The 19,014-nt window shown below is 39.3% G+C and overlaps 1 protein-coding gene across 2 annotated transcripts in view; it reads left to right on the top strand.

Moving 5' to 3' along the window:
- Positions 1–19,014, top strand: part of GRID2 (glutamate ionotropic receptor delta type subunit 2) — a 1,304,007-nt gene that overhangs the window by 965,824 nt on the left and 319,169 nt on the right. For both annotated transcript variants that reach the window (XM_058667042.1, XM_004590568.4), the window contains exon 11: positions 13,923–14,235. In XM_058667042.1, the coding sequence (XP_058523025.1) occupies positions 13,923–14,235 (313 nt within the window). The remainder of the gene's footprint in view (positions 1–13,922; positions 14,236–19,014) is intronic.

The following is a 19,014-nucleotide window of genomic DNA, read 5'->3' as shown; positions in this document are numbered from 1 at the left end:
GTAGAGTATTCTTGGTTGACAGTTGTTCTCTTTCAGTACTTGAAAGATTTTGTTCCACTCCCTTCTTGCCTGGAGCGTCTGTTCTGAGAAGTCGGCAGTGATTCTGATGGTCCTGCCCCTAAATGTAAGCTTCTCTTTGGTTCGTGCTAACCTTAGGATTCTTTCTTTGTATTCATTGGAGGGTAGCTTGATTACCACGTGTCTTGGGGAGGATCGTTTTGGGTCCACCCTGTGGGGAGTCCTCTGGCCTTCCTGAATTTGGATTGGGTTCATGTTCCAGGTATTTTGGAAGTTCTCCTGCATAATTTCCTCAAGTACTGGTTGTATGCCTGTCTCTCTTTCCACTCCTTCTGGGAGCCCCATTATTCTGATATTTGACTTCTTGATGTTGTCGTTCATCTCTTGGATCGTCTTGGTTGCCTTGTGTAGTTGTGACTCTAGTTGGTTAATAATCTGCCTGTTTTCATTCTGGGAATCTTCCAAGTCGGATATCCTGTCTTCTGCTGCTGTAATTCTGTTGCCTAAGCTCTCAACTTTGTTCTTCAAGTCTAGGATCTCGTTTTTGAGCGATTTTGTTTCTGTGACTATGTGGTTTTTAAAATCTTTGAGCTCGTCCCATCGCTTTTCATTGTCTCTGAAGAGTTTTATAATTATTTTTCTGAACTCCTTATCAGAGACGTCTTCAATTTCTTCATCTGTAATCTCTGCGATTGACCAAGCTTTATGGTGGCTTTTTGGGGCGGAGCAAGCTGTGTCTACGTCACTAACTCTCTTATTTCTTCCCATATTTGTGGCCCAAGGTGTTGTTGGATTCTCACCCTAGTCTAGTGTTTGTTTTTGAGAGACCCAGGCACCAGCTTGCTGAGGGGGCTCCAAGCGCTATCCTGTAGAGATCCGAGCATGCAGGCGTGGAGTAGCAGGGTGCGGGAATTTTCAAGGCACTTTTGGTGCGTCTCCAGTACACTGGACCACAGGGCGCCACTTCCAAGGCCCAGCAGACTCAAAGCGCACTCTCAGCTTGTCCCCTACACGTATGAGACCACAGGACGTGGGGGAATGAAGGCACTCTGTGTGCGCCCCCTTTGCGCAGGAACACAGGGCACAGAGGATTCTAGGTGCTTTCTCAGTGTGTCCCCAGTGTCAGGGACTGCAGGGCGTGGAGGTTCCAGGCGCTCTTTGGGAACGCCTCCTGCACGCGGGTCCGCAGTGCCCTCCTGGTGTGTTTTCCAAGCACAGGACTGTAGGGCGTGGGTTGTTCCAGATGCTCTCTAGAAGCGCCCACCCCAGCAGCACGGGACCGCCCACCCGAGTGCAGGGGACCGCCCCAGCGCTTGCACAGGACCGCCCAGCCCAGAGGCACACCCGGGTCCGCACAGTCCAGAGGTGTGGGTTCCTGTGGATCAGTACCGCCTAGCTGTGTGCCAGTCTGCAAGGCACGGGGGAGTATTCAGTGTGCCTTCTGCCTTTCTCCTCAGCGCACAGGACCGCTGTGCGTCAACTCCAAGACAGTTTTGGCAGTTTTAAGGCACTTGCCTTGTGTCCCCAGAGGCTGGAATCGCCCGGGGGGGGGGGGGGCGGGTGGAGGGGTGGGGAGATGAGTACCAAGGATGTTCAGGGTCTGTGCCTGCCGCTGGAGAGTTAACTCCCGGAGCCTCCGACCCACTGCTGCCCCTACCCAGCTCCCTCAAACCTCAAGTTCTTGCAGTCTGCCTCTGCCTCTGGTGAGGACTTTCGCCGTGGGTGCTGCTCCTGGCGGCTGCGGCGGGTCAGGGTCTGTGGCGGGTATGGCGGCTGCCGGAGGTTTCTGTGGCTGCTGTGTCTCGTGCGGCTGCAGGGGCGGCTCCCAGCGCGGCTCCCGGCGCGGCTCCCGGCGCGGCTCCCAGCGGCTGTGACTCAGCAGGTCTGGAGCGGAACACCGTCTTCCCTGCCTTGTCTTGTTTGTTTTCCTGGTTGCTCTTCCGAATTTTGTGGATTTTTTTGGCTCCACACTGTCCTGGTAACTTCACGCTCCTCTCCCTGCAGGTCTATGCTGCTCCACTTACGCTTTTGTCGCGTTCTATCCCTCTCTGTCTGTGAGCTCCCTCACATCCATCTTCCTATGTCGGCCATCTTGCGAGTCCCCCTCTAACTATCTTTCAATGACATCTTAATTCTCTTTAGTAAAATCAAGAAACCAAACATAATCTACTAAACTTAAACAAAAATAAAAATTCCTTCTTTTAAAATTGTTTATTTGATGACAGAGTGACAGAGGAGAGAAAGATCCAATCACTGATTCACTCCCTGAATGGCCACATGGAACAGGGCTGCGGCAGGCCAACCCCAGGAACCTGAAACTCCATCTGGGTCTTCCTCATGGATAATAGAGGCCTATGTGCTTGGGTCACCTTCTGCTGAGTTCCTGGGTGCATTGAGAGGCAGCTGGATCAGAAGCAGAGCTGGCACCTGCACTCTAATATGGGATATGGGCTATTAACCCAGTGCATGACAATCCCAGTTCCTTTATTCTTTGCTGCAACAATAGAATTTTTGATTTTGCTACTATTCTTTTAAGTTCTTGGATCATTAATTATAGATCTTATTATATTCAGTTTCTCTTCCTTCAATGTACTTGAATTTAAAGGGTAATCCTTACTTGCATAGGAGGAATTAAGGAAGAAAATATACAAGTATGGAATCAAAATTAGTATTTTGGAAATATGTTATAATAGCCAAGTATTAGTGTAAAAGTCTACGGCTATTGAGTCCTCAAGTTGTCATAATGTTTTATGAAACACAGAGAATTAGTATTTTTGTTGGAATCCAGATTTTTAAAAAGTTCTTGAAAATATACATAACTTACTCAATTTAACGTAACACACATGGAATAACTAAGATATAAGCTAAATGATTAAATTCTAGAGGCTGTCTTCTTAACAGTGACAGATAAACTTTTCTTAAGCTATCCAAACAAACTGAAATAAATAATTTGCAGCTTGAGTCTAGAGTTTGGTAAGGGATCTTGAATTGATATACAAGGTGGCTTCTCAGCATATAAATGAATTTTAAATGACCCTTCCAGCATTCTTACCATGACTTCTCTTCCATCTTCAGTCTCTCTCCCAATCCTGTTGTCCTTCCCCATTGTTGAAAACAATATTCTCTGAAAAATAATCTCTCCATATTTAGCTCAGTTAAAATAATTAGGCATTACAGGTTTCAAATGACAATCCAGTTGAAGTTAAAAGATACTTTAGTGGGTCACAAAACTGAACTACTCAGGGACAAGATCCAGGACCGTCTCATCAGGCCTTGGTGTTGCTCTGTCAGTCTCTCAGCTCTGCCTCCTTCTGTTGCTCCAGTTCTCAGGCATAGATTTTGTCCTCTTTGCCTCTCAGTAAAAACAGAGACTTTTCAACAATGCAGAGTCCCAGCTTGAATATGCACCAGTTCTGTTTGTGAAGTGCAACAGTGCTCTCAATGCCAAACCCATGCCTTATGTCCTGTCACGTGCTGAAAATAGAAGATCCTCAGGGCAGAACACTTGGAACAATCATAGGAATTACAGACTATGCGGGGAGAGGCAGGATACTGTGATTATCAGAAGTGGAATGGATACTAAACAGATGTAGCCAAAGATAGCCTTTGGAGGTTAAAAGCAATCAGATAATCTTATTTTCTCCAACCTTTTGACAACTGCTACATGTGCTATATTTTATAACAATGCAATATAACTAGAATTCTTTGCATGTATTTGCCATAAATATGCTTAGCAACATTGCCAATCAACACAGGTGCCATAAGAATTTGTAAAACACTGGTGGAAACAGATCAGATAGTAATTATCAGCACTTACATAGAGTTTACTGTTGCTATAATGTCTTACATATTTGCAGTTATTAATTCCCCAATACCACACACAATAACCCTTTGTGGTAGATAATGTTGATCCAATGTGGCAGATGATGAAACAGTCTGCGATGAAGAGACTTCTCCATGTTCATGTGGCCATGCTGCAGAGAAGTCGTGATTCAAATGCAAGCAGTTTGGCTTCATAACCCAAGTACTCAAGCCATTTACCAGTTTACAGAAAAGAAAAAGGTCTAGTGTAAGTTTCATATACAAAGCATTTTAATAAACCAAGTTGCTTGCCAGTGAAGAAAATTATACTGAGTCATAGTTCAGCACAGGTTATTATTTTTTTAACAGTTGCAAATTTGAAGAAAGTTCAGGTGAAGTGTGCATGGATATGAGCAGAAGCTCCCAAAATAAGATTGCATGAAAGATGTAAAGTGTGATCTTGAAAATTTACATCTCTGAACTTAAAAAAACCTACTTTTTCCACAAAAAATCTGTTTTTTCCACTTCTAAAAAATAAGATTTTTAGGAAGGTATGCAATACTTTCTATAGTCCATATTTCACTTCCTGCTTGCATTTTATCGCATACCACATAAATCTCATTGGGCTTCAGTCTGCCCTCATTATTTTATATTCCCAAATCTTCATACACAGTTAAGCCTAGACTTTGTCCCATAAAACTTTCAAATACTCCCACCTCTGCATAATTCTCTCTTCTGAGAACACCTATTCCACTTCCTTTCAAATTGCCTTTCTGGAATATGATATATTATGTTCCATTTTGTTCTGTTCATTCTATTCTATTACTATGTAGATACATATAGAGAGAAACATATTTTGTTTGTTTCACGATCTCTCTTGGAAATCAGACGGCTGAGTTTGTATTTATTTTGTCTGCCAAGTAAACAACACAATGCCCTACCTTCATCCATTCATCCTCATATGTTTTTGAGCTCATGCTATATTCTGGGCAAAGTGCCTGGCATCATTGATTGGAGTCTTATGAAAGGACAGCATTGTTTCTACCTTCAAAGTGTACAGGGAAGACAAATGTGTAAATAAATAATTAAAACAGTGTGATACATGCCACTGGCTAATATGCACAGGGTTCCATGGCAACTCAGGTGCCAAATAGAAACTCCTGCCTGTGAAGTGGAAAAGATTTCAAAGAGGAAAAGTTTAAAGCATGGTTTAAAGATGAGTACCAACACAAGAGGCACCAATGGGGATAATTATGAAAACAGGTTTGCCATGCTGAAAAGCTTGGACTTTTTGTGGCTAGGGAAAAATTTAACCAATTTATGTGTGTGAGAGAAATGTGATATAATTTAGGGTAAATAAATTAGCCTAGTTTGGTAGGTCTGAGTCTACCCTGAAGAAGGAAGACAAATGCCTTTTTCAGCATTTGAGAGGAGTAGCAGGAAGGTCTGAAATGAATCACTAGCAATAGGGGACTGAAAAAAAGGATTGAGAAAACCTATATTCCCAGATATAATTCATAAAACTTGATACTTTGATGGAGAAAAATGAAGTACTGACACTTGGCAAAAATTTAGCAAGTCAAAAGGCACAGAAGCACTCAGTAGCAGAAATGGACAAAACTGGAAAAGTTGGTTTGGAGTGAGCAACAGAAATGCCAAATGTAGCTGTAGACATTTTCAGTCTATGGTACCTGGGAAATATCCCAACGGAACTATAGGTGCAACGAGTAAGCAGACATGTAAGTGCCAAGTGAATAGTGTTCAAATCTAACCTACATTTTGGAAATAAGAGGTATCTCCCCACCACTTTTGTTATAAATGAATAATTGAGAGTATTGGATTAACAGGAAGATTATGCACAAAATGATTATTAACAGTCCTGAAATATCCCAGTTCAGCATGGGTAAGAAAGACTGGTGTTATTACTTTCTGGCCAGAGGGAGGAAAAAGTTAGCCCTGAGGAGAGAGTTTAGGGAAGCTGAGAATATGTTGACTCATCCCCTGCTTATCAACCTTTGAGAGGGGAATGCTGGAGTAGAATTAGGCGCTCTCCCACTAAGTCAGGCCTGTCTGTGTCTTTAAAATGAGTTGCAGAGAGAAATAAGTTACCAAGATTCTTGTCACCATTTCCCAGGGTGACAGGAACATCTAGAGCACCCTTGCCTAGCCAAGGAAAAAGAGGGAATTGGCTAGCACAAAACCAAAGTCCACCCCCTGCAGAGTATCTTCCCCAGGTTAAGGAAAACACAACACAGCAGTTATGATGTATGTAGATGAAGAGGGGTGTCTAAAAGCCACCACCTATTTCCCATAATCAGTCAGTCTCTATCTCCTTCCCCTTTCTACCCCATGCCAACATATCCCCACATATTTGCACCATATCTTTTCATTACTGTAAAACAGCTTTGTATCCCAATAAAACTTCACCCGCCCAATGAGAAGAGAGTTTCACAAAGTGTGACAGGATAAAATATAGAAAAAGGACAGAAGCCTTTATAAGAGACTTTGAACAATCAGTAACATTGTAAATGTTTATCAAACAAGTACTAGTAGATGGATTGCATTACCTAGGGTATGTGAGCTGTAGGCTGGCAGGAAGTTCAAATAAATACCTTTTGTAATAGAATTATGTATTTGGAGGCTGGCATTTCAACATCACTGGGTAAGTCATCACTTGCAATGCCAGAATCCTGTATCACCCAGCTTTAGCCACTCTGGTTAATATCCCTGGAAAGGCAGGGGAAGATGTCAGACATGGTTGGGTCCTACCCCCTATTTGAAGGAACAGGAGTTCATGGTTCCTGGATTGGCCCTGGCCCAGCCCTTCCAGTTAAACCTATTTAGGGAGTAAACTAGCAGGTAGAAGTGTGCTCTTGATCTCTCTCCCCCACCTACTTCTGCCTTTGCTTTTCTGTTGCTCTGCCTTTCAAACACTTTAAAGAAATAAAAAGTGCATGTGTTTCTAAATGCTGTATGTCCCACACTGTAACACTGGATATATGTATAGGATAGAACAGAAGCGTATGTGGAAGAAAACACCTCTGCATGTGTATAAGCAGAAGGGAAAAATATGGCCAACAATATTTGTGGTTGATAGGAATTTCACGCTGATGATGGAAAAAGCTAAAAAGAGATGTGAAGGAAACAAATCATGTAGATGCAAATGACAGTGAATGGGTGTAGGAGCAATTTTCTAAATTTGCAGGTGATATTTAATTGGCAGACATTGCAAACAGCAAGGAGCAATTCAATCAGATAAAGGACTTGAATCATTAAGCACTTGATCTAATAGATGGCAAGCACAGTTAAGTGGTGAATAATAAGTCTTGAATCAAATCTGAACAGTTGAATATTGACTAAAATGAATGATGCTGTCGAGGAATATCTCCTAGGTTTAAAGAGAACTTACAGGGCAAGCAAAAAATCCAGTAAAATTATGTGTAGAATTAAAAAGAGTTGGTGTGTTATGGGTTATAAATTAACTGACTACTGCATCAGTCAAGATGAAGATGATATAAAAACTGGAGCTATGATGAGAAAAATCTCATAACTGGAGGATATATAAATCCTGAATTCCACTGTTGGCTATTGAAATGTCATCTGTTGTCAAGATTTTCAACCATCTTTGGACATGATTTGAAGATAAAATTAGTAAATAAAAGAGCTGCTGGAGATGTGATTATAGATTTAGGTGAGAATAACTTTTAAAGATGATTTCATTGGAATATATGTAATTTTTTTTTAGTTAGGCTCCTTGATCATTTTCATTAAGTATATTAATTCCATGAAAATTAGCTGTGTTAGTCTGGAAATTATTACTATGTCATGAGGGTAACAGGATGATAAAAACTTATCATAGTCTTGGAAAGTAGTTGATGAACTAAAGAACCTCACGGGTGCTGTGCCTTTGTTTATGTTGCTGATGACTGCACACAAAAAACTCAGCTTGATGTAGTTGCATTCATTTATGTTGGCTTTGGCTGTGCTTCTGGTGACTGTTCTAAGAAGGCTTTCCCAATTCCTTGTCTTGGAAAGTTGTTTTCCTCTAATAGTTTCATGATTTCTGGGTACAGACTTAGGATCTTGGTCTCTGATACAAGGCAAACTTCATGCAAAATATAGGATCAATAGCCCTTTCAATACTGTTTTTGCTTTTATTTTCATTCAAAGTTTTTTCTTATTTATTTCCTCAGTAACTCACAGGTCACACAGTAGCATCATTTTCTTCAAAAAGGTTTCTGATTTTCTTTCTCATTTCTTCATTGACAAATTGGTCATTCTTTAGCATGCTTAGCATGCTATTTAACTTCATGTTGTGGTTAATTTTCCACATTTTCTTCCTGTTGTTTTTGTTTTGTGACTTTTCATGTAAGGTAATCTATACTAACTGTAATAGAGACTATTATATCCAGATGTGAAAATACACAAAGAGCAGAATAATGGACTTAAGATTGTTTATCAAGGACTATACCATTGTAATGATATAGGAAACATCAGTGAATGTGTGTGTTGGGGGAAGTGGGGGTTGAAAAGGGAAAAGAGAAAATCCAGAGCCTATGGAACAGTATCATAGCAAAATAGTTAAATGAGTAATTATATTTTTAAAAGTTAGCTTGCCCTCGCCTTGCAAGCACCAGGATCCGATATGTGTGCCGGTTCATGTCCTGGCTGCCCCACTTTTGATCCAGCTCCCTGCCTGTGGCCTGGGAGAAGAAAGATGACCCAAGACCTTGAGATTGTGGGTCTGCATAGCAGACCGAGAAGAAGCTCCTGGCTTCTGGCTTCATATCGGTTCAACTCTAGCTGTTGCAGCCACCTGGGGAGTGAACCAGTGGATGGAAGATCTTTCTCTGTCTCTCCTTCTCTTTACCTGTCTTTCCAAAAAAAATACAATCTTAAAAAAATTAGAAGATTAGCTTCATAAAGCACAATGAAGTATCTCACAATATCAAAACTGTGGGATGTAAATAAATATAAAAGCACATCTGGGTGTTAATGGTCCAATCCCATTTGGAGATGTTTCCTAACATTCTAGTGTTCACTCAGTAGTAGAGCCATGGGAGACAACTGTTGGGTTGCTTTTGTGCCAGTTGAAAAATTCAGGTTTGAATTGCTTTTAAATCTTAAGGTTATAAACTGCTTTTATAAGTTAAAGCTTACAAATAAGATCTCCCTAATTAAAATACTGGACAAAAACAAACCTCTGGACACTGACAAGGCTCAGCTTTGTCAAGCTGAAGGAAATTTCAGTCTAATACAGAGCTTCCCATTCCTGTGTGAGACCATTGCATACCTCTCCTTTTTTTATGTTCAGTGTGGTCCTCTTCCTATGTAGTTCTGGAAACATTTATAGTAGCAGTGTTAAAATGGGGGAGTTGGGAGAGGAAATGCCACTGTGCTATAATAGATTAGGCTGTTGCCTGCAATGCCAGCATTCTAAATGGACATCGGTTATAGTCTCTGGCACTCTACTGATCCAGGTCTCTGCACCTATGTGGAAGACCTGAAGGGTACCCAATAGCAAAAAGCTATAGGAAAGAAGGGGCCTCAAATAAGGCATCAAAAATAGGATGTATGCCACCCAGAGGTCTCTTAACCTCTTACCAAACTCCTGTACAGGAATAATCTTAAGCAAATTCTAGCGGGACTGAAATTTATCTCTATTTAAATATTTTTAATTATTATGTTATGATACAGTTCCATGGGCTCTGGGATTTCCCGTCCACCTGCCTTAGTCCCTTACTCCCCCCATCTCTCCCATTGTGGTCCTTCATGAAATTTACCTTTTAATGAAATTAAAACTCTAATCTTTTTGCAATAGGTTTATATTATAATTAAGATAAAAGATACATGGTGAAAACACCATGTGAGAAAAGAAAATCATGAAGAAAGTGTAATAAAATGGACAAGGAAAATGTCACAGATTTGGGTAAAAGTCCAGTAGAAATGGGAACAATCCATTTTTACAGGCTAGAACACAAACGCTGGCATGGAGACTGGTGAGGATTCAGCTGTCTTTATGGTCAGGTCACTTCCATGAGTATGTTTTTATGAATGACCAGCGGATCTGGTGGAGAAACAATCAGAAAGAGTGCCATGTTGTTTCTGGGGAAAGGGTTGGTGATGAGGCAGTACATAAACTTAATTTTGTCATTATTGTGCTGTCAGAGATAAAACATCTGTTGGAAATGAGAAAATAGTAATTTCTAGAAATATTGTTATGGCAAAATCCAAGAAACACTCTTCAATTGAATAGACTCTAAATTTAAAAAATCAAATACCTATTGATTACAATTAGCAAGAAAAAGAATATTCTATAAATCCTTCCAAGGAAATCATTTAATCAGGATAGCTTCATGATGAGTAAATACTATATATCTAGCTATGTGCTATTTTTGTCTACTAAAATAAGAAAAAAATCAGTTAAAAAACTTTATGCAGTCTTCAAAAAAGCTATGTTTACTTCACCAGAAGAGTACTTTTATTATATATAAAAATTTGCAGAAAAATATACATGTGAAAGCTGAAGAGAGTCTTAAAAATTCTTGTATCCATTTTGAAATAGTGGTTGTATATGAGGAAATGTAGTAAAGCACCTATGGTCACGTTTCTGTGTGCCTGTAGTTTCTCAGTACAGAACAGGAGAGAACAGATTAACCACAAAATTTTTTCCAAATATCTCTCCTGAGCTGCTTTAGCATTTAACCAAGTTGTAACCAATGCGATTTCAGCAGAAATGTCATGTGAAGCTTTTGGGACATGTTCTTAAAGACAGGACTCTTGTCCTTTTTCTGATATAAATCATTCCTTTTGGCTGAAATGTCAATGTCTGAAGCTTAAATTGCCACCTTAAATTGCAAATTGGAAGCCACACTCTGAGAACAAAGCAACAACAGGAAATGAAACTGATCCCCAGCACTGTAAGCTTCATCATCCTGGCACAGCAGCCTGGAAACTCCTTCCAGGCTGCCCTTGAATTCATGGATTTCAACATGTCTTTACAACAAATAAACTTGTATTTGAAAGCCATTTTCCGCAAAGTTTTAAAAATACACTTCTGTGCTAAAGATGCAGCTTATTTACAAATGAATTAGTAATTACCTGTCTTCTTTATTCCTCTTGGGAGAGAATAAGCCAAATAATTAACCCCAAAATTAATTGGATTAAAAGATCTCCAAGTAATTTTATGAAGCAAGGGTAATTCCCAAAAGAAAGTCTGACAATGTCAGCACACACAAAAGTGAAACATTCAAAATTGCTTACAAATATACACATGAAGAAAATACTAAAATATATCTTCTGATTTAATCCATTTGCAGATATTATAATATATTAAAATATAGTATTACAAAATAGTGCTTATTTGGGAATAGAATTGTTACTTAATTCTGGGAACTATGTTGTGCTAATCTTTTATGTGATTAATAGAGAAAACAAATAGTTAAAAGATGAAGAAGGTAAGAATTCCTTGAGACAGTCAAGTTGAGGGAGACACAGTGGCCACAGGCATCCCAATTTTCCATGTCTCCTCCCCAATATTGCAAGTTCACTTGAAGTACAAATAAAAAATCCACATGACTACAGAAAATGTCACATAAAAGCAGTTAAGACTAAAATCCAATCCGAATTCTTACCCTCCATAAATTGGTATGTAGGGAGAATGGGGAAGCTGACACAAAATACTTCCTATCAAGGAGAAGAAACCATGAAAAATGCATGAAACAGAGCCAGATAACACAAAAACAGTTTAATACCACATGTTAATAGACTGAGGCCAGATGTGGCTTATGGGAATCTAAAAAGCTGTCAGTGGGGAAGGAGCTCAAAAGGAGTATGCTAAGATAGAACACTTGGGAAAGCACTGCTTCTGGTGCTTCACTTAAAAATAGATTTCTGACCGAACAGGAGGTCATATGCACAGAGCAGGGGGGGACCCCAGAGTGGAGCAGGTGGACAGGAGGAGGCTTGTATCCCAACCCTGGAGACTCTCGGATCCGCACCAAGAACTATCAGTATGGGCACCAAGGACTACATCCCAAGTGCCAAAGAGACCACAGGGAATTGGAGTGCCTTAGGAGGCCGAGAACTCTGAGGTCATCCATCCCCGATTGGATCTACCACACGAGATGGAAGAAGTCCAAATCCTTCCTCACAGGATCCAAGGTCATTGGAACAACAGCCAGGAACCCTGAGCGGTCCACAGAAACAGAACAGTAAACTTCCTTCGGAACTAGGGAGAGGAGCTTTCTTTGGTCCTTACTTAGTTCCAACTTTGGATCCCCACCCTCTCTTGCAGTGACCATCAGGGTCACTCCAGAGCGCCCCCCCCAAACACACACACACACACACACGAATAGATAGACAGAGAACAACTAGGAAAGCTTAGAACCAGATAGGAAATGGTAGGTAGGACACAAAGATTAGTTACTCCTCACTAAGGTATTGAAGATTTCTCTGCACACCCCTCCTTAAAACTACTCTGCACCTCAGTTGTTGACATGTGCCTTGTTAGAGTTATAACCCAGTTTAGACTATCCTAGAATCTGCCAAGTTCAGCAAAATCATGCTTCAACACTATAAACTGCTAAATACTAAAATGAAAATAGACACGAGACAGCTGAATAGTACCATACAGCCATTTTAAGGTGTATAGCAGCTGGTTCTATGTATAAACTAAAATTGAAATGTCAATGAAGTAGTCACAGGATGTGGTTAAGAACTTGCATTTTTTATACATATTGGTTATCCAATACCATGTCAATTAATTCCATAATGTTGTAAATTGTTGTTGATGTTATGTTGTGACTTTCAATTGATCGGGATGATATTCTGCCAGCTCTGCCTTCAGACCAGAGATGGTCTCCCAAAGAAACTGTTGCATTTACCTGTACAATAAGATGCTGGACTCTATGCTTGGTATTCTCTTGCAATGAAAGAATCTGGACTGAATTTGAAATGTAATACTGCAACAAGGTGGAGGAACCACCATGTGGGGAGAGTATGGAGAGGGGTTGGGGGAATCCCCAGAGCCTATGAAACTGTCACATAAAGCAATGTAATTAATAATATATATATATATATATTAAAATAGATTTCTGAACACATAACAAAACTGAATGAGATACTTTAAAATATCAATCGACTTATAACCAGGATGGAGATTGAATCAGTAATTAAATCTCTCCCAAAAAGAAAAAGCCTAGGACTGGATGGCTTCACCACTGAATTCTACCAGATGTTTCAAGAATTTATCCCAATTCTAAACAATGCCCAGAAAACGGCTCAACACCCCCTTTACTAATGCTTGTATTTTTCTGAAAGGGGAGTCTCATAGCATTAATCAACCACTGATCATTATTTCAAGTAAGATACATCTTCTAGATATTTCAGTGTGTATTCTCATACAGAATTTAAATGTGAAGTCATTTATTCTGTACTTTACTGTATTTCTGCTTTGTTTTAAATAAGCAAGATGGGAAGTACTACAGTTGTTACCAAGTTCACTAAGAAACTGAAGAGACACCCCTAGAAGACATTTGATCACAATGAATTATCTGTCTTCTTAACCTTTAATTGCCCATTAAATGTTTCTAAATTTTTATAATAGAATCCTATTCTACATTCTTATCATATGACATTATAACTTAATATGTGGAAACCAACAAATCTAAACATTTAGGACCTAAAAGGTAAAGTGTGATGCAGAGAAATTTAAACCAAAAGTCATGCTCAAATTTTAACATACCTTACCAAATAATATACATGATGAGAACCTATTGAATATCTTGGAAACACTGTCTTAGTAAGAATTCTGTTGTTACTGTGCTAACAATGCCTTTGATAAAATAGTTGAAGAACAGGACTATTATCTCCGTGCATTATCTGCTTTGGAACTGTCATATTTCATATGCATTGGGAACACAGATGTGATTTGTCTGATTCTGATGGAGCAGTAAGAACTGAAAAATTCAAACCTAAAGTCTCACTAGTATATTTCAGTTTATATAAAACGGCCTCAGGTATTGCCTGAGACCTTGTGTCTGTTCAGTGTACACCACAAATTAAACATGGTTAATGTTTTCCCTTTCCTTTCAATTTCTCAGAGAGCTGACATAGGAATTTCTGCTTTAACCATCACCCCCGATCGTGAGAATGTGGTGGACTTTACCACACGTTACATGGACTACTCAGTGGGGGTACTCCTTCGAAGAGCTGAAAAGACAGTGGACATGTTTGCCTGCCTAGCACCATTTGATCTCTCACTGTGGGCCTGCATTGCTGGCACAGTCCTTCTGGTGGGTCTGCTGGTCTACCTCTTGAACTGGCTTAATCCCCCACGATTACAAATGGGATCAATGACATCTACTACTCTCTACAACTCCATGTGGTTTGTGTATGGATCCTTTGTACAGCAAGGTAAGAAGGAGAAAGTACAATTCAGTATAAAACAGGAATGTGCTATTTCACATGTCAGCATTAAAAAGGTACTGTTTCTGGCATGAAGAGATGTTCTGAATACTCAGAACACTCCTGACACTTTGTGAGCAGATCACAAACTCAGCAGGATTCCTGCAATAATGGCTCATTGTCTTTTGATGTAAGTTCATTTTCATCAACAAAGGCAAAAGTAAATGCCAGAGGTAAGATTCACAGGGAACCTCAAGATCAGATTTTTCTTCCTCAGACTCTGGCTTCCTGAGAAATGGACAGAGATGAAAATATTACCTGGGAACATACTGCTTAATTATTTTCATGAGTAAGAGATGTCAGGGATGGTTCTTTGGTCAGATGTTATGTTATGCATTAAAAATAAAAGATTCTGATAAGAAATTTTATATTTTATCCTTCACTTCAATATGTATATTTTTGCTAGTGATTTAACCTGCAGTTTCATTCTAATCTAAATGTGGTGTGCTTTGTTATTCAGTGTCTATTTGGCCTATCTCTTTAAACTTGTCTGATTAATTCTTTGTTTTTACTATTTCACAATAGAGTAAGATTTACTATATACTCCTTGGTTGAGATGACTGCCATAACGTAGGATATAAGAGTAAGAGAATTGATGGTTTGTTCAAACTGCACAAAGATGTAACAGATATATGGGTTACAGTGGAAACATCTGATGATTTTTGCCTTAATATTTACAATTCTAATGGTGTCTTTTACTGCCACCATCTATGAGCCTTCCATTAAACTTCATTATTTCTATTTTCATTTAATACATCAATTTTGACTAGGTCTTTATTTCTACTTCTTTACTTGTAATTTATACCTTAATCTTTGTAAGCATGATTCCCCTTCTCACTTCCTATATAAAGTTCTTACTGAGATTACACATGGCTGTATGAATGGCACAAACTTTATCATCCAATTTTTAATTCAGTAAACATTTAACGTACACTGCTTATAAAGAGTTCTCTGATGTAGAGGAAATCCCAAGAATTCATAAACAAATGAAATCCAAACACAATTTTTGTTGGTGTAAAATATTTGAAGCCCCTGAATAGTTTTTTTAATAATATTCACATTTCCCATGACCTTTTAAAGACACATATCTTCATGTGGCAAAGGAGGCTTTCTGAATATACCCAGATAAATAACATAATTAACGATGTAAACAGCTTATCGAAGAAGAAGAACAGAAGACAAGCGCCAAATATTGTCAGGGTAGAATTCCAGAGCAAGAAGTGAAAGAGAAATTAGGACAGACTGTGCATGAGAGAGCTGTTTAAGAGATGGTGGAAGATTTATTGGCTATTATTAGGAGTCTGAATTGATCATTGGGGAAATGAGAAGCTTTTCAAGGTATTAAACAGAGAACATCAGTTTCAAACCTTCACTCTGGAAATAGTCTTGTTATGGTCTGGAGAATAAATTGAAAAAAAAGGCAGTAGGAATGTGAGACAAGACTATCACAGTAGCAGAGTTGAGTTCGTGTCATTTGCATCAAGTGGCATTGGGAATTAACTGAACTTGACTGTAGCATGAGGATTGGCAATGAAGGAGTAAAGGCAGACAGTTTTATCCTGGGTTCCTGGATCAGACTTGGTGTTTATCTCATTTGTTGAAATAAGAAAAGCAGAGCCAATCTGGCACGAATGATATCACATTCATTTTGGTGCCTGTTGAGTGTGAGGCATCAGTGAAACATCCAAGAGTATTTCTAATGCTTGGTTAGTGGTTTGATATGTTTATCAGCAGTACAGAAGAGATAGTTGGTCTAAATAATTACTTGGGAAGACATTGATGCATGTAGAATATGACTGAAGCCATGGATGTGTTGGCTGAGAACGCCTGATCTAGGCAGGACCTAGGACAGAGCCCTAAGGAACGAAACGGGAATAACTTGCAGTGGTTACTGATGAAGGACCAGCACAGATGCAAGTAAACATCAGAAAACTGAAGAAGAAAATATTTGGAGACGGAAAGTTCGGTAGATTGTATTAAACATTTCAAAGAATCAAGTAAAAGGTTGAAAGATGCCATTGGATTTAGAAAACAAAAAGTGTTACCAAAGTAAAACACTAATCTTTGCTCCATATCTGGTATTTCAATTTAAAAACTCAGACTGGAGACCAAAATCAGCTAAAGGCTTGTTCAGTTATATGACTGATGGTAGATCCTGGTTTGTGGGCTAGTGGCCTCAACTTTTCTCCATCTGTGCCTCTTCATATGACCGCTTCACAGGAGACTGGCCTTTCTCACAGCATGGTGAATGGTTCTCTATAGAGATCCAGAAAGAGAAAAATCATGTGGTCCAGACTGGAGATACCAATCTTACTTGATGGTTTGAATGTCTCTTTCAGATAGTGTCCTAAGTGTGTTCATCTTTTTTTTATTGGGAAGTCAGATATACAGAGAGGAAAAGAAACAGAGGAAGATCTTCCCTCCAATGGTTCAATCTCCAAGTGCCTGCAACAGCTGGAGCTGAGCCAATCCAAAGCCAGGAGCCAGGAGCCTTTTCCAGGTCTCCTATGCAGGAATAGGGTCCTAAGGCTTTGGACCATTCTTCACTGCTTTCCCAGGCCACAAGAAGGGAGCTGGATGGGAAACAGGGAGCCACTGGGACATGAACCGACACCCATAAGGGATCCTGGCATGTGTGAGGCAAGGACTTTAGCTGTTAGGCTACTGCACCAGGCCCAAGAGTATCCATCTTATGAGTTTTCATTAAAATTACAATCATTAAAATTTGGGGGGCCCTGTGCCGTGGCATAGCAGCTTAAGTCCTCGCCCTAACACACTGGGATCCCATATGGGCTCCAGTTCTAATCCTGGAACCCTGCTTCCCATCCAGCTCCCTGCTTGTGGTCTAGGAAAGCAGTGGAGGATGGCCCAAAGCCTTGGCACGCTGCACCTGCATGAAAGACCCAGAAGAGCTCCTGACTCCTGGATTTGGACTGGCTCAGCTCCGGCTGTTGCAGTCACTTGGGGAGTGAATCATTGGATGGATGATCTTCCTCTCTGTCTCTCCTCTCTGTATATCTGACTTTGCAATAAAAATAAATAAATCTTTTAAAAAAATTTTGGAAGTTCTTAGATGTAATTATTTATATAGGGGTTACATAAATGTTGGCTAATTAATACTAAAAGCAAATCAGTCTTTTATATGGCAGATGTAAATAAGAATAAGAAATAAGCTTAAACAACTATAAAAATAACAGGAAATAGCAACTCCTGGGACACATGCAACAATCAAAATAGAGGATCAATGGTAAGAAAGTAGTGGAATAAGTGTAGACAGTGATAGATGAGTAGTAACAGAAAACTGTACAGGCTTTGAAAGACTGTAGAAATATATGAATTCTACTTGTAAGGAGCAACCAAGCCTAAATGCTTTGAATTGTAATAGCAGGAGATAAGTTACTGGGGTGGGGACATGAATTTTGGAATATTTAGTGAAGGTTTCCGACCTGCTAAAGGGATCTGTGATATATATATATATATATATATATATATATATATATATATATATATATATATATATATGGCTATGACTATAATGTTGTGGTAACTGTCTTATTTCAGAGAAGACAATGAGCCATGTGCCAAAGTTCTCAGTGGTTGAGGAAGAGCAACCAGTTAATACACAACTAGTTAATCACTGAGTAGAAATAGGTAGTAGAATAGCTAGTTACAGGTTCTTATCCTCTGCTTTCATCTCACTTCTTCCCATTCTAATCAGCCTTTCTGTCCAAGATGTAAGCAACAACATTATAATGATGACTTTGAAATTTATATTACCCATAATTATGATCCAGATTTTTTTTATTCCAAAGTTCACCAGAGCATAAATTCTGATACTGAAAAAAATTGAATTCATTTTACACATTGAATCTCCCTCCTTGATATCTCATTCTGTTTCAGCTGATGTATTACCAACTGCCAAAACACATATTGAAAATTTAAGATATTTTTATTTCTTTCTCTTTGTTATCCTTTCTGTCTAACCACAGTCAAGTCCAGTGACTTCAGTCATTTCCACAGATTCCAGAAATGGAAATATCTTCTTATGTAGAAGTTAGCCTGCATTCTTACTTGGTAAGGCCTCCTTAATTTCTCAACCACAATTTTGGAATCTAATAACAGGGGGGTTTTTTGCCATTTTTTTCTCTCAAAAATACGTGATCCACTAAAACTTGATTCCTAAATATCTGTAGTCCCTGAAAAATACTCCACCATCTAGCTCGTGTTAAAAAAGCTCAATCCTCATCTCTTTTCTTCTCCCTCATATGAAATTACCCATAGTTGCTCCAAATTGTTTTTGATTGTTAGAACGTGAGGTTGTTTCATCCCACATCACCATTTCTTCTGGTCTTTAAATTCCTCAGTGTTTTTATAACCAACCAGCTTAGTCTCTGCTCCAACTTTCTGACTTCATATGGCAACTTTTTCGCCATCCTCTACTTCTTACTTTGCTCCCGCTCTTTCCTAGAAGTTTGCCAGAATTGAGGGCTATGCTCCATGCTATTCCAGATATAGTCAGTCTGTTTATCAGAACTATTAGAATTGCCTTTATGTCTTCATTGACCTTGACCTGAATTCTATGACTATGACAGTATCCCATGCATCTTTTCAGGCCCTTAGTTTGAGTTCACCTTATTTCTTCCATTCACATTTAATTGGTCCATACTGACCCACAAAATAAATCTCTGCTCAATATTTAAATCAAGAAATTGAATTTACTAGATTTTA

Source organism: Ochotona princeps, chromosome 7 (assembly GCF_030435755.1).
Source record: "Ochotona princeps isolate mOchPri1 chromosome 7, mOchPri1.hap1, whole genome shotgun sequence".
Lineage (NCBI taxonomy): Eukaryota > Metazoa > Chordata > Mammalia > Lagomorpha > Ochotonidae > Ochotona > Ochotona princeps.
Note: the sequence above shows the minus strand (reverse complement) of the source record. Positions and strands in the feature narration are given on the sequence as shown.